At 48.1% G+C, this 14943-nt stretch overlaps 1 protein-coding gene across 3 annotated transcripts in view; it reads right to left on the reverse strand.

Annotated features, from left to right (window-relative positions):
• Positions 1-3100: 3100 nt before the first annotated feature.
• Positions 3101-14943, reverse strand: part of arap3 (ArfGAP with RhoGAP domain, ankyrin repeat and PH domain 3) — a 34917-nt gene continuing 23074 nt past the window's right edge. For all 3 annotated transcript variants that reach the window (XM_011473148.4, XM_020701772.3, XM_078953492.1), the window contains 22 exons: positions 14748-14930; positions 14522-14657; positions 14145-14249; positions 13804-13957; positions 12753-12855; positions 12434-12632; positions 12286-12349; positions 12031-12194; positions 11363-11575; positions 10422-10527; positions 10209-10356; positions 10051-10119; positions 9841-9915; positions 9650-9767; positions 9448-9576; positions 8172-8308; positions 8016-8098; positions 4987-5022; positions 4650-4713; positions 4448-4585; positions 4255-4293; positions 3101-4182 (listed from right to left, as the gene is read on the reverse strand). In XM_011473148.4, the coding sequence (XP_011471450.1) occupies positions 3739-4182; positions 4255-4293; positions 4448-4585; positions 4650-4713; positions 4987-5022; positions 8016-8098; positions 8172-8308; positions 9448-9576; positions 9650-9767; positions 9841-9915; positions 10051-10119; positions 10209-10356; positions 10422-10527; positions 11363-11575; positions 12031-12194; positions 12286-12349; positions 12434-12632; positions 12753-12855; positions 13804-13957; positions 14145-14249; positions 14522-14657; positions 14748-14930 (2907 nt within the window). In that variant the 3' untranslated portion in view covers positions 3101-3738. The remainder of the gene's footprint in view (positions 4183-4254; positions 4294-4447; positions 4586-4649; positions 4714-4986; positions 5023-8015; positions 8099-8171; positions 8309-9447; positions 9577-9649; positions 9768-9840; positions 9916-10050; positions 10120-10208; positions 10357-10421; positions 10528-11362; positions 11576-12030; positions 12195-12285; positions 12350-12433; positions 12633-12752; positions 12856-13803; positions 13958-14144; positions 14250-14521; positions 14658-14747; positions 14931-14943) is intronic.

Raw genomic sequence — 14943 nt, forward strand, 5'->3', positions numbered from 1 at the left:
GGGGGACCTAGGACCATCTGTCCCCTACCCCATCCCTGGTAGGGGGTACTGGGCCCTTGGCAACGGCAGCCGTGTCCCCTGGGTGTTGGCTTCCTGGGCCCGGCGGTCCTCTCTCCACGCAGGAAGAGGGATCCCTGAGCTTTCTGGCAAGAACAAGAGCCAGGGATCACATCACACCTGAGCCGGGGGTGTCCGTGTCCCTGTGGTGTGGGTTCTGGTCCTTTCCCCCGAGTACTGGGCGTTGCCAAATTTCCAACTATAGCTAAGCGTGGTCGTGCCATGTTTACAACACCTCTTGTGGACCCCCTTTTCTCCTGGGTGTCCTCCTCCTGGGCGGGGGTGGCTGGCCCCTGCCTTGCTCCTTCCTGGACCAACCGTGGGCCGGGTGGGTGGCTGCCTGGAGCGCGGGTCTCCCTTGGGGGGGGTCATGGCTCTTACCTGGGGTTTGGGCGGGGGGATGCCAAAAACTCCTGGATGGTAATGAGGTGCTCGTCTGGGGCTGTGGGCACTCTTCTGGGGCGGGGCCCTGCGTTGGGCTCTCCCAGCGAGGCGGGGGGGGGGGGGGGCTGCTCTCCTGGTTGTGCTGGAGCTGCGCTCTCTGTCCCCCCATGCCTCCCTGTTCTCTGGCTCTGGGGACCCCGTGGCAGTCCTGCTGGCCCTGGCCTGGGTGGCAGATGTGATCGCCTGGGGAGCGGTTGCTCTCCACCTGCTGTCTTGTGGCATTGGGGGGTTCTGACTGCCGCTGCTGCTGCGGCGGGGGTCTTGGTGTGGGGATGGCTGGGCACTCTCCCTCCTTCTTTTCACATTCCACCATCCATTTTAGAAGAACATAAACACTCACTTGGGGCCTCATTTATAAACGTTGCGTACGCACAAAAGAAGGCGTACGTCACTCTCTACGCAATAATTGAGATTTATAAAAAGCAAACTTGACGGGAAAATGTGCGGTCCTTCACGCAAGCTCTGACCCAGGCGTACGCACAAAAACGGGTGATATGAGAAACGGCGACACCGTCGGTAGATGGAAGAAACACGTGAAAGTGAAAATGACAATACTGCCTCTTATAAATAACATGAAGACTTCACAAAGAAAGTCTTACAATTAACAGCTACACGAACACCCATTTGATCGATCAGCAGTGAAACAAACAAAAAAAATCAAACGAAAATTACAACAGAAATTCAAATGAACACTTATTTGCAGAAAGAAAAGTGAAATATGTTCTGCGATATTGGCATGTTGTGCAATTCATCCTCATAAATAATATAGTTAACAGAACGAAATATTGTACAAAACTGATATTCTCGTCAGTGTGTCCGTCTGGCGGAGCAGATATAGGTGCGGGCGTGCGGACGGACGGACGGACAGACATATTAATTGTCCACTGGGGAAAGTTGTTTTCATATTAAAACATTTCTTCATAAGCTATGGAATTATGGTATTCATGCATATGCCTTTAGTGTGTTTTATTTTTGATAAAACCATGTATGGCGTATGTCTCAACCATTCAGAAAGCAACAAGAAATTACATTTGCGCTGATCAATTTCCCATTTCCACGTTGATTATTACCGACATCTGTAGCTTGTCAGATGTAATTAAATGGAGGGAAATAAAATGCCCCATCACAATGCGTAATGACGCACAATGGCTGATCTAGCGCACTTAGAAGATGTGGCAAATGGAAGAATTCGGAGTGAACGCATCTTTAGACAGCAAGAAGACTTGCTGGCAAACGAGGACGAGTGGCTTATGAGCCGGTTCCGACTTCCTCGAGCCGTCCTGTTGGACCTCTGCGGGCTTTTGGGCCCGTCGTTACAGAGGAGAACTCGGAGGAACCACGCGTGTCACCCGGTGCATCTGGCGCTCCGATGCCCCCCCCCCCCCCCCCCCCCCCCCCCGTGGCAGACACACTCTGGCGATGGAGCGCTAGACGTTTTTTTGCCTCGACTTTGATGTCCGACCATTTCTTTTTTATTTCGGCCACGGTCCGAGGTTGTGAGTCTACAGCATTTACGGATTATTTTGGTTGTGATTTATTAAGGGAAAGATGCGTAGGATGTGCGTGCGCACGGTTTTATAAATCCGAATATTTCTGTGTGTACGCACGTCCTATGTTTCATCCGTACGCCACTTCTGACGCAAATCCTACGCAAAGTTTTATAAATGAGGCCCCTGAGCACAGGGGTTAGCTCGCCTTTGAACTAATAGTTTGCGTGATTGAAGGAAATATTTCACACTAGTTTGTTGGAAGGCATAAGTATGCGTGTGGGAACAGTGTTTGTATTGTGACTAGACAGTGCTCTGAACCTTTTTTCTTCAATGATTTGTGATCTTCACTGGTGTCCATGGATTACATGAAATCTTTCCACCTTTATCCACCTTTATCATGGTAGGGAGAACACGTCAATGGAAGGGTGGGGTCACACCTGCTTTTTGGAATACCCCCCTGGTAGAGGACCCGAGCTTGGGTGAGAAACCAGCCGCGAAAGGATGAGAGGGGCGTTTTTATATACCGGTATATATAGATATAGATAAAAACGCCCCTCAGTGATACTGTGCTTTCTGTTGCCTATTTGATATTTTGACATTTTTCAGGTGTTATTCTGAAAGTTTACTTTTATTTATGTAAATATACATATATATATATATATATATACATATACACATATATATATATATATATATATATATATATATATATATATATATATATATATATATATATATATATATATATATATATATATATATATATATATAGTATACTTTCAATAAATGTATTGGCATTTTTTCATGTACATAAAGTTTTTAAATGTATTCATGTTTTTATATAAATATATACATGTATTTAAAAAAATCGTTTATTGGTAGCACTTTGTGGACGATAAGATGGACGATTGTGTTAAAAATGTCACTGCACTGATTAATATTTAATAATAATTTAAGCTAAATCACAATGTTTTAATGAAACTTCTATGATTTTTTGATTAAAACCTAAAATTTATTAGTTTTTGGTATTTATTTATAATAAAATGATATTTAAATTTTCTTAAAATAATAAATGAATGCTAGATTTGTTTAAGAAAAAAAACATCATGTAAAATTTCATTAAATTATTTATTGGCATTTTTTTCCATCTTTACATAGTTTTGTCCCTCTGGAGCCACCATAGAACTGTGCTTACACATTCTGGTTTGGTTTGAACTTTTCCATAAAAGCAAAAATGAAAAAGAAAGAGAAAAAAACGAATCAAGCAGAGAAGTGAAAGTTACAAAAACAGTGAGACATGAGCTGAAGGAAGTGATGATGAGTGAAGAACAGCAGCAAAGATAAAGAGGATGATGAAGACGACAGAACAGGGTTTCATCAGCTTCCTTTGAGGTTGGTGGCGAGGCGTCCAGCAGACGTCCTTTGTCTGCAGAACCCGATCAGGGGGTTGGTGAAGATGTTTCTGCCACACTCAGGCGGAGCTGCGGCGGAGTTCCAGACAGGTGGAGGCTCGCTGCGCTCCTTTAGCATGACCTTTCTGTTGTGATGAGAAGAAAACTTCAGACCGGCATCAGCGACCAGCGTGTCGGATTTAAATTCTGAGAGTCCGAGGTGGAATGTCTCAAGATCCACACTGGACCCAGCAGAGCATGGTCAGACTGATGAAGAGCGGGAGGTTCTCCTGACCCAGCTCTCAGTCCAATCCTGAAAATAACTTCAGCTTCAGGAGAACGATGTTGTGTGCTCCTCAAACGTCGTAGGGGGCCTCCTCTTGCTCCTCCTCCGTGCTCCTGCTGAAGGCTGAAGACAGCTGCTGGAGGAGCAGCTCCTGAGATGGTGTGCAGACTCCCGACTGCTGCCTCCTCCTCACAGCCAGCTGGAGGTCGGGTTCGGGCCCGGTTCCATTGCCTCCTCCGACCCCCTCACCGCCGCTCTGCTCCTGCGACTCCTGGCCAGTCTGATCCGCCTCGAGGTCGCTCATGTGGTCCACACGGCTGTTTTCCGAAAGAACCAGCCTGAGGGGCGGCAGGTCTGGGGCCTCATGGGTCTCTGCGGTGCTGCTGGTCAGGAAGCTGGTCTCCAGTGATCTCAGAACCTGCAGGCCAAAGTCTCCCACCTCCTCGTAGAGCGGTTCAGGGAGGTCCGGAGACTCTGAGCGCTCCTCAAAGGAGTCTCGCTGGACCTTCATGGGCTGAGCAAAGAAACACATAACCGTTTCACCTCCTCACGTCATTCTGTGTTCCTGAGCTGGTCAGACACTTACGAAGTACATGGAGAGCGTCCGCCTGTCGTGCAGCTTCCTCTGCAGAAAGACGGGAAACTCCGGTTAACCAGTGAAACAGACCAACAGGCCCTCCTTAGATCCCAGAACGGGTCACCAAACAGACACTCAGCAAGCAGGTGGACTCGTTCTGGAATGGAGGGCTGGGGTCCTGCAGGCAGGTGTGCTGACTGACCAGCGTCTGATTGGCTGACAGCATGCTGCTGTTGGTCTCCACTCCTCTGATCGGAACCAGCGGCATCGTGCCGAACTTCTGTTTGGAGATTTCTGACAGAGAGTGGCGGCGCATCACCGGGAGACCCGGGTCGTCGTTCTAGAGAGGACCGGAGGAGTGAGGAGAGAGCTTCTGCCAAACAGGAAGCCAGCAGGTGACTCACCTGAGCTTTGAGGAAGCTGGTGACCCAGTCCCAGAGTTCAGCCTCACTGCTGCAGCACAGGAACCTGAACAGAAACACAGTCACGTTCTGCCTGCGGGGTAACATCCACCAGTGGCTTTCTGCCCGCAGGGAGTGCACCGGTGCTGTTCAGGTACCGCCAAGCATCACCAGGTGGCACATTTGTACCAATAACAGGGACTAGCCCTGGGTTTTATTAATGAAACACAAAACAACCTTAATCCTAAAAGGATGTTCTTTATGGACAAATGTAGATGTTAGTTCAGACTCTGATGGAGAATGAATCTGCTGAGATCTGGTCCTCACTGGAGACACTTACAGCTGATGTTTGTCCGACATCACGGTGAAGCCCCACCTGAGAGAAAACACAAAAACAGGAAGTTATGACCCCGACAGCACCAACACACTCACACATGAAGACGTGTTCAGGAAGCTGCAGGACTTTCAGAAGGACGGATGGAAGAAGCAACAGGATGGATAAATGGACTGTCCCATGGAGATATGAACGACTGCATGGTTGGAGTGAACCGCCACCTTCCCCATTTAAAGAGACAATTCCATATTATTCTTAAGCCTTTCATACCAAACAATATCCACATCTATGATAATATATTACCTTTGGTACCAAAAAAGAATGAATATTTTCTTAAATATTAGTTATTTTCTTGAGTTCTTTCTCAACCCGGACTCGATCTCTGAGGCTCCGCCTTTCACTCCTTGTGGGTGCCGCCCATTTCATGACGTCACCCTAGAGTCGGCATCAGCAGCGTGTCTGTGTTTCACCCCAGAAAACAAACAACATCCAAACTTTTGCTAACATGGATGTGAAAAGAAAAAAAAGAAAGTGTTTTGCCGATCATAGTTAGCTCTGTGGTCAAATAGGGCGTAATAGCCTGGGGGCGGTGCTGGCAGCAGAGACTCGTACTGGAAGGGGCTGTTCTCACTGTCATACATTACACTGTGAGGACCCACTGGTCCTCATGGATTGGGTGCTCAGAACGGGGTTTTTAAAGAAATACTCAGAAATGTGATCAGATCAAAATACCACTTTGGGGCTTGTTTTCGTGAGGAATGAACATGATAATCCACTTAAAAGCTAAAAAAATTGATTTTGCATTGTATAGGCCAGGGGTGGGCAAACAGGCCTGCTGAATGATATCAGAGATGCATGATTTTTTTTTGTCTTTCCATCTGGTCACGTGATCGAGACTCGCATAGAAGGTGACATTTTATTCCAGTCTGCGCTCCTATCTGAACCCCTCTGAACATCCCTGTCAAACAGAACAGAAGACAGTCTTCCCCTTCTACAGCGCTGTTCACCTTTCGCGGTCTCACTGATTCCTTCAGTGCCATTATGCTGCTGTTTCTTTTCAAACAGTTCCTGTTCTGTGTCCTGATTGGCTGGAGACCTTGTCAATCAGTCTCCTCTGTGTCGTGTCTCCTGCACAGATGCATGCAGCTCTGGTCACGATCAGATCTTTGTTTTCATTCCAAGATCCTGGATTCTTTTTCTATGAAGGTTTGAACGTTGAATTTAAAAAGAGAGAAAAGTCTGAAGATGTTCACGTCTGTCTGAGGAAGGTGTAAAAAGTGTGTAGTGAGGATTTCATCTTCATTTGTTATTTCTAGAAGGTAACTCCAGCAAAAACTGGAAAAGCAAAAACTGAAATAATGCACATATATGTCCAGGAATTGGACTCCACAGTAGTGCAGGACACAGCACAGCTGCTCAGGTTTACGGGGAAGTTTAACACAAAGTGTGAGATGTGTGAGGAGCTGCAGTCCTCCAAAGTGTCAAAGGGGCAAAGACGAGGATGGGTGCCTCGGCGACCCAAGCCCGGGTCATGGAACTTGGCTTTTGGGACATGGAACGTCACCTCTCTGGGAGGGAGGGAGCCTGAACTGGTGCGAAAGGTTGAGAGATACCATCTATATATAGTCGGGCTCACCTCCACACATAGCCTGGACTCTAAAACTCTGTCTTTAGAGAGGGGGTTGGACTCTCTACCACTCTGGAGTTGCTCAAGGTGAGAGGCGGCAGGCTGGTGTGAGCTTCCTCCGTAAGGTGGCTGGGTGCTCCCTCAGAGATAGAGTGAGAAGCTCGGTCACCCGTGGAGAGCTCGGAGTAGAACCGCTTCTCCTCCACATTGAAAGGAGCCAGTTGAGGTGGCTCAGGCATCTAGTCCGGATGCCTCCTGGACGCCTCCCTGGAGAGGTGTTCCGAGGATGTCCCACTGGGTGGAGGCCCCGGGGAAGACCCAGGACACACTGGAGAAACTATGTCTGTCAGTTGGCCTGGGAACGCCTCGGGGTCCCCCCAGAGGAGCTGGAGGAAGTGGCTGGGGTGAGGGAAGTCTGGGCATCTTTGTTTAGACTGCTGCCCCCGCGACCCGTACCGGAAAAGTGGAGGAAGATGGATGGATGTTCCGTTTTAAAATATAAATGTTCATTTTCAATTCAAGTGTTTTCGTCCAGATTCCATGTTATTTCCTTCTCTTCTGGGGTGGACTACCAAAAGACTCCACGGATCTGCTCCAGTACGGCCCTTCTATCAAACTTTGGAAGCCTTTGGAAGGGAAACCAGAATGTTTGCACACCCCTGGGTTAGAACCTTTAAAGCAAACCCTGATGAACCACATGTTGCAGTTCCATGACTAGAGGCAGATTGCAAAAGAGATGTCCCTTTAACTCTTCAAACAACGTGAATCAACTGATTCTGACTTGGAAAAAAGCGGCTCTTCATATCAGCTTTGCACTGTTATGCAACACATTACTAACTTAAAGTGTTGCATAACGGCACAAAACTGTTTTTCTTTGCTTCAGAAACCACTTGAAGTACTTTAATTGCATAAACTATTGATTCAGTGTTAAAAGGTTTAAAAGAATGAGAGTTTCCACCAGAAATAAATATATGTATGACTAAAATTAAAAATATTTTCAGATTTTATTGCTTTTTTCCTTTTCATGAAGAACTGAGGGTTTTTTTAAAAATCCGACAATCTAGTCAGAGCTCAGAGTTGTTTTATGTTCTGTGTCTTCAGTGCACTGACTGTAAAAGAGACATACAATCAATGCTTCGATGTGGGGTGCGGCTAAAAACATCTGGCGGTAGCTCCTCCCACATGCGACTGGGGAATCAAGTTTATGAAGAGATTTCTGGAAAAGCTTTGAGCAGCAAACTTGAGGCGTGAATGGAGTTTGGGTGAGCGTAGCATAAACCTGCTGAGTCTGCAGGTCACATTTCTTCACCTGAAGTTCAGCTCAGAAACAGAAACAGGTGTGGGCGTTGTCAAACAGATGACACGCTTTGAAGAATGGGCCTCAGGTGTGGTGTGAGCTCTGCATCACCTGGTCGGAGCCTTCAGTTTCTTGCGGATGCCGATGTAGATCTTCATGGACTTCAGGAACCACTCCTTCTCTGGCTTGATGCTCTAGGAAACAACCCAGATCAGTCCGGACAGACAGAGGAGGCGGATTTTCTGCTTCTAAATGCAGCCTGCTTACCTTCCTGTCCTTCAGTAGCAGCAGTTTGTGGTTTCGGATCTGGAACGTTCTTTCCTGGAACCTGGTCCCCTGAAGGAGCTTTGGAGGCTCCTCACGGCATCTCAGCAGACCGATCTTCATGGTCTCGCTCTTATACGCTGAAACAGACAAAGATCTCTGAAATACTGAGATGATTGAAAGCATGACCCAAAACACAGGGCAGTTCTCTTGAGCTAAGCTAAAATGCTAGCCACAATTTCTTCTGGGGGACCTTTCTGTGTGGAGTTTGCATGCTCTCCCCTTGCATGTGTGGGTTTTCTCCGCTTTTCTCCCACCGTCCAAAAACACGCTTCATAGATTTGTTAGTTACTCTAAATCGTCCTCAGGTGTGTATGGATGCGTGTGATTAGTGGCCCTGCATCAGACTGGCGACCTGACCAGGATGTCCCCTGACTTCACACAGGATAGGCTCCGGCAGCCCAGTAACCCCGAAAGGGACAAAAACGGGTTTAGAAGACGAATGAATGATGAATGAACTATTTCTTCGTCCTGACCGAGGCTGTACTTTCTGCTGTTGATGACGTCTCCAAAAACAAGTTTAGCTGAAACAACATCATTCAGCAAGGAATGAATTAAAGACCAATCCTCTTTTGATATATTTTCTAACTGTTTCCAGTTGTCTTTTAATATTGATGCTGCTGTTTTTGGACAAAAATCATAAAACTGTGTCATTTTTCTAAATCATAGCTTCTGCAGAACGGCAGGAGTTCATTAGAGATTCACCTGAGATGTGGGCGGGACGTCTGGCTCAAACACTCACTCGTAATAGCTTACAGCCCCTCACACCCCCCAACCTAACTTTAGCGGTGCAACAAAAATGGTGAGGAACACTGGAGCTATGCAGTCCTATAGGTTTAAGCCAGATTCCAGCTCAGACGAGGAAAACAAAGACGTAGATCTGTTGATCTACATTGGATTCGCTTTTTCAAACGCAGATGATGGCTTTTGGTCTGGGTTGACACTTTGCTGAATTTTTGGATGCCCCTGTTCAGAGGCAGTACTTCGCGTCCGCACAGAGGCATGTCACAGACGTTCATTAACCCCCTGTGGTAAAAAAAAAAAAGGTCAACTCGGCAGCTTCTTTGGACGTCACCCAGCTGCAGAGCTGTTGCTCACAGAAGGTTTCTATCAATAGCTGCATCGCTGTTTCTCAGCTTCATCTGCTGCATGACTGAAGACCACACTCTGTGCCTCATTTAGTAACAGCTTCTATTGAGCATTCAGGTGTGTGACCTACAGGTGAGGAGCTGGATCCCCTCTCCTTGAGGAACCCTCTTCACTACCAGGTAGGCGGAGCTCGGGTTGGCCATCTTGCACCACTGCAGGGCCTGCTCCAGAACCTTCTCTTTAGGGTGTAAGGGACGCTCTGAGACAGAAGAGCAAACACCTCAGTCAGGCGTGTCGCCCCATTTGCAAGGTGGTAGGCGGGCCTCACTCACCCAGCTGTCCATCCTCGATGGCCTCAAAGGTCATCCAAACATCTCGTTCTCCAGCTGGGACATTCCGCATGTACAGAACCTGGTTGGTTAGCTCCTCTGCACACATGGTGGGAGACACCTGGGGGGTCAGCAGTAGCACGTCACACCTGAGGCCTCTGGTGAGCAGCAGCAGCAGATGGTGAAGGACATACCTTCAGAGTGATGCAGCAGTCTGTGACTTTCATCTCCAGATAGACCTCAATGATCAGGTCTCCAGCCTGAGACAGCTGCACACAAACCACTACGGTCAATCAGACTGCCCACCTGCAGGGAACAGGTCACTGCCGACCCGCAGGTCTACAAACCACAGGAAGCTGAGAGCTCCTCTTTGTGGGCAGATCTATGAGACAAAGGTCACTGACCTGAGTGTCCTTCCAGGTGGTGATGAGACTGATCTCCAGCTCAATCTGGGTCTGATGCTCCTCATCGATCTGAAACACCACGGCGTATGAGAGGGGTCGTTCAGCCGCTCGGCCAACCCCAAAAGGAGCAGGCCTTGATTTCCTCTCGGTTTACTCACATCAAAGACGAACAGGTAGTTGTCAATCAGATCCTCCACGATCTTCACCTCATGTTCCCCTTTCCCGTCAGTCTGGAACAAGCTGGGAGCAAACAGCAGCGACAGGTTCTTGGTGCACATCTGGTTCAGGTCGGCACACTTCTGGACCCTGACGGAGAGCGCACGGGTTAGGCTGCTGTCGGCGCTGCAGCTCCTGTGGGAGGCGGAGCTCACCTGTACAGGTGACCAATGAGAGCTGCCAGAGTTGTCTGGTTTACTCGAGGAAGACTTCGGATGATTTCTTTGTAACGTTCCAACCGCTGGCGCTTTTGAGGGATTTCTGCACAGGAACAGCAAACCGGATAAGCAGGAAACTCTTTTTCTCTGATGAGCTTCATGCTCAGAAAACAGCATGAAGTGTGACCGTCACAGCTGCCGTGGGGTTACATCCTGAGATTAAAATGTCTTTATTTGGTTTTGGGAAATCTAACAACCAAACACTTTGAGTATGTTTCCTTGTTTTCACTCCTGCACTCCTGCTGAAAAGTTGCTTTACATCATTCATTCTCCTATGCTTGTCAAAAACTCAACATCTTACCAAACACATCTGACTAATTCTCGCTTATTACAAATAACTCAACAAACAGGAAACAGGAAACAGAGATGAAGTTCTGGGAAGCAGGAGGTGTTTAAAGACCCACTCGGTCTTGACGGTTTTAACATGTTTTTTGGCATTTTTCTGATGATGGGAGGCATATTTAAAGAAAATTAAGCTGAGTATTTCTTTATCCAAATCATTGTGAATCAGGAGCAGACAAAAAAACCCACATTTGTGGCGTTGAAAATACGCTGGGCGAGCCACAAGCTCACTGCTCCGAGATCTCAGCAATGGGGAGGGGAAGAGGGGCAGCGTTGCTCTCCTCCAACAGTCCCGCCCACAAGTCAGAGCTGAACTTCTAATGAACTACTGCTGCTCTGCAGCAACTATGTCCTAGAAAACTACACAATTTTTTTTATTTTGGCTAAAAACGAATAATTATAATTTACAATAAATCAAAAGGTGATCAGAGTGGGACTTTAAACAGTGGAAAGATGAACTGGATCAAGAGCCAGCTTGGTGGTTCTGGGCTTTTGATGATGTCTGGACCCTCTGGTTTGATACCGAGTAGACTCACTCGCAGCTTCCTGCCAGAAAGCGTGCAGCTCTGCCATAAAGATGGGGTCATCGATCTCTCTGAAGAACCTCTTGAGAACATCGGTCACATCCTCAATGAAGTGGTCTCCGATGCGCAGTTTGACATTTCGAGCGTCTTTCCGGAACTCTTCCATCAGCAGCCGGATCCTGGTTTTGGCACCATTCTTCCTGTAGATCCCCTCATGGCCCAACCCTACAAGGAACCAGAACCACAAGCTTCAGGAGACTGGAGGTGTGAGCTGCTTTGGTGAAGCTAATTGTCATCGAGTTGCTGAGCTGACCGGAGGTCTCAGATTTGCACGACATCCTGCCATGACATCAGTCATCACGTAGATCTTAAGACAAGCTCATCAGAGCCCAATTTCCTGGATCTCTGGCTTATCTTTCAAAACTTCTCAAGGACAGTCATTACCTATGAGACTATGAACTTTCAATACTTTTCTATTTCTTTTTCCATGATATCTTGAGTTTCTAAGAGATTCATGAAGCCTGTGCCTGACTCAGTCTTGAAGGTCAGCCTGACCGTTTTTGACATTTAAGTTCCACCCCTCAGTGCGGAACATGTTTAAAGGATCGTCACAGATGCAGTTGTTCTGGATCCACCACGAAACATCTGTTCCTCTGCTCCACAACCCTCATCCTCCTCACCGTACTGCGTGATGAAGGCAATGCAGCTGTCCACAATGATGGGGATGTCGTTTCTGCTCATCTGCTGCTCCCTCAGAGTGTTTCCTCGTCCACCAGCTGCTCGCTGGATGTCTGAGTACCACAGCGAGAAATCCATCCGTCCAATAGCATGCAGGTGGAGAGTCCTGGGGCGAGGAAGACCAAACGGTGAGGATGGAGGCCAACACCAGATCCATAAAAAGACCTTCAGAGGAGACGCCCATCTTCTCCTCTCACCTGCCCTTTTCCACCAAAACCAGGATGTCTTTCTTCTCCTGATTATCATTCTCTGAGGCAACACCTTCAACACAAGCACAGAAAAAGAAGTCAGACCGTCTGTAGACTGGAACCAGAACCCTAACGGGACCGGGACTGAGACACAGACTCAGCTCCTGCAGACGTTTCAGGTTGATGATGTCCTCTGCTGCTCCATCATTTCGAGGGCAGATGAAGAGGTTAGACTTCTGCAGAACAAAGTACGCGTCTTTCCACTGCTGAGGGTCCAGCATGGCTCGGTACCGCAGGAGCCCGACTCGCTCAAACTCCCGAGTGAGCAAGCAGTGGCAGCTGAGCGGAGTGGCAGCCTGGCAACACCATGATCAAAACAAAAAGGATAAGAGTGAAGACTTTTAATACCAGCATGATGATCGAGGCTCTGAAGTTACAAGGAACCAAAACCGAGTCAGAATGTGTCGGGTTCTGACCTTTCCTATGGCTTTGGTCCAGCTGTGTAGCGACTCAGCCGTCTCCAAGCCGAACTGGTAAAGTTTCTCTGAGGTCAGGTACAACTCGAAGGTGTAACGAAACCTGGAGGACAAGACAGACGGAAGAATGGAGAGATGAACCGATGGAGGAATGGAGAGATGAACAGATGGAGGAATGGAGAGATGAACAGATGGAGGAATGGAGAGATGAACAGATGGAGGAATGGAGAGATGAACAGATGGAGGAATGGAGAGATGAACAGATGGAGGAATGGAGAGATGAACAGATGGAGGAATGGAGAGATGAACAGATGGAGGAATGGAGAGATGAACGGATGGAGGAATGGAGAGATGAACAGATGGAGGAATGGAGAGATGAACAGATGGAGGAATGGAGAGATGAACCGATGGAGGAATGGAGAGATGAACAGATGGAGGAATGGAGAGATGAACAGATGGAGGAATGGAGAGATGAACCGATGGAGGAATGGAGAGATGAACAGATGGAGGAATGGAGAGATGAACCGATGGAGGAATGGAGAGATGAACAGATGGAGGAATGGAGAGATGAACAGATGGAGGAATGGAGAGATGAACCGATGGAGGAATGGAGAGATGAACCGATGGAGGAATGGAGAGATGAACCGATGGAGGAATGGAGAGATGAACAGATGGAGGAATGGAGAGATGAACAGATGGAGGAATGGAGAGATGAACCGATGGAGGAATGGAGAGATGAACAGATGGAGGAATGGAGAGATGAACCGATGGAGGAATGGAGAGATGAACAGATGGAGGAATGGAGAGATGAACAGATGGAGGAATGGAGAGATGAACAGATGGAGGAATGGAGAGATGAACCGATGGAGGAATGGAGAGATGAACAGATGGAGGAATGGAGAGATGAACCGATGGAGGAATGGAGAGATGAACAGATGGAGGAATGGAGAGATGAACGGATGGAGACGGGTGGAAAAATGAGCAGACAGACGGATGAAAGTCAGAATCAGCAGAAGCACAGCTTGGATTAAGACAGAGGGGAAGACAGAACCTATCAATGAAGCCGCTGTTGCTGGACGAGTCGGGCCGACAGACTCCCAGACACACCATGTCCTTCAGGTTGATCTGCAGACTTGGTTCTGAAGACTGTTCCGACTCGTAGAGAAGCAGGTACTGATCCACTACACACCAGAACTTCTGAAAGTCTGACAACAAGACGGGACAGTCAGGAGGTTCAGGTACTGAAGTCACACAAATGTCAGGAAAAAAAAAGGCAGACAGCTGCAGCCCCAGCTCATATCTCACACATCCTGAGGCTGCTCCTCTCAGCAGGAGGTGCAGAGGGAGCTGAACCTCTGACAAAAGCTCAGTCAGGACAGTTTCTCCTCCCACCTTCTCTGTTTTTCCTGGAAATCGTTCCTCTGCTGACGCTGCTGCACTTGTAGAGAAATCCAGAGTGGAGAACGGACTGCATGATCTCGTCATACACCCCAGGATCTGAAACACAAAGCAGTCCTGAGAGGACAGACAGGCACGTTTAAGTTCAACAGCAGAGACGGGCAGCTGCTGGTTCCCAGGCTGGTTCTGAGCAGAACCCAGCATCACAGTTTTCATATTGGACTCAGACTCGATGAGGTTCTTGGAGAACTGAACCAGAATCATGTCAACACTTATTCTGGGTGGAGAACAAAGAACCCCATCTTGACAGCTGTGGAGTCTGGACCTGCAGCAGAGCGGATCAGACCTCTGTGAAGACGACGGATCCTGACCTGTCGAGGGGCTATAACCCTGAGGCGCATCGTGCTGGCGGCGGCTGTCACCGGTGAGGCGTGCAGACTCCGCCTCCAGAAATATCTGAGTGACGGTCTTGAGGAGTGTTTGTTCGGACAGCGCAGTGCACAGGGCCTGTTGGAGATCAGAACATCACCTGTTCAACTCCTGCGCAGACAACACCACCTACCGCTCCCTCTGGAACTTAACACAACCCCTTTGGACCTTGAGCAGCTCCTCGTGGGTGCTGAACGCCGGGTGGGCGAGCCGGAAGCGGCCTTCTTTGTACTTCTGGGTGATAAAGTCCTTTCGCTGCTCAGGTGAGGCGTCACAGTCCAGTTCCTCAGACTGAGACAGATGGGCGGCCCAGAAATCATTGGCACGGTCATTTCCCACCATGATGAAGAGCTGAGTCGCACAA

The sequence above is a fragment of the Oryzias latipes genome, chromosome 10 (assembly GCF_053564925.1).
Source record: "Oryzias latipes strain Hd-rR chromosome 10, Olatipes_Hd-rR_3.1".
NCBI classification, from domain to species: Eukaryota; Metazoa; Chordata; class Actinopteri; order Beloniformes; family Adrianichthyidae; genus Oryzias; species Oryzias latipes.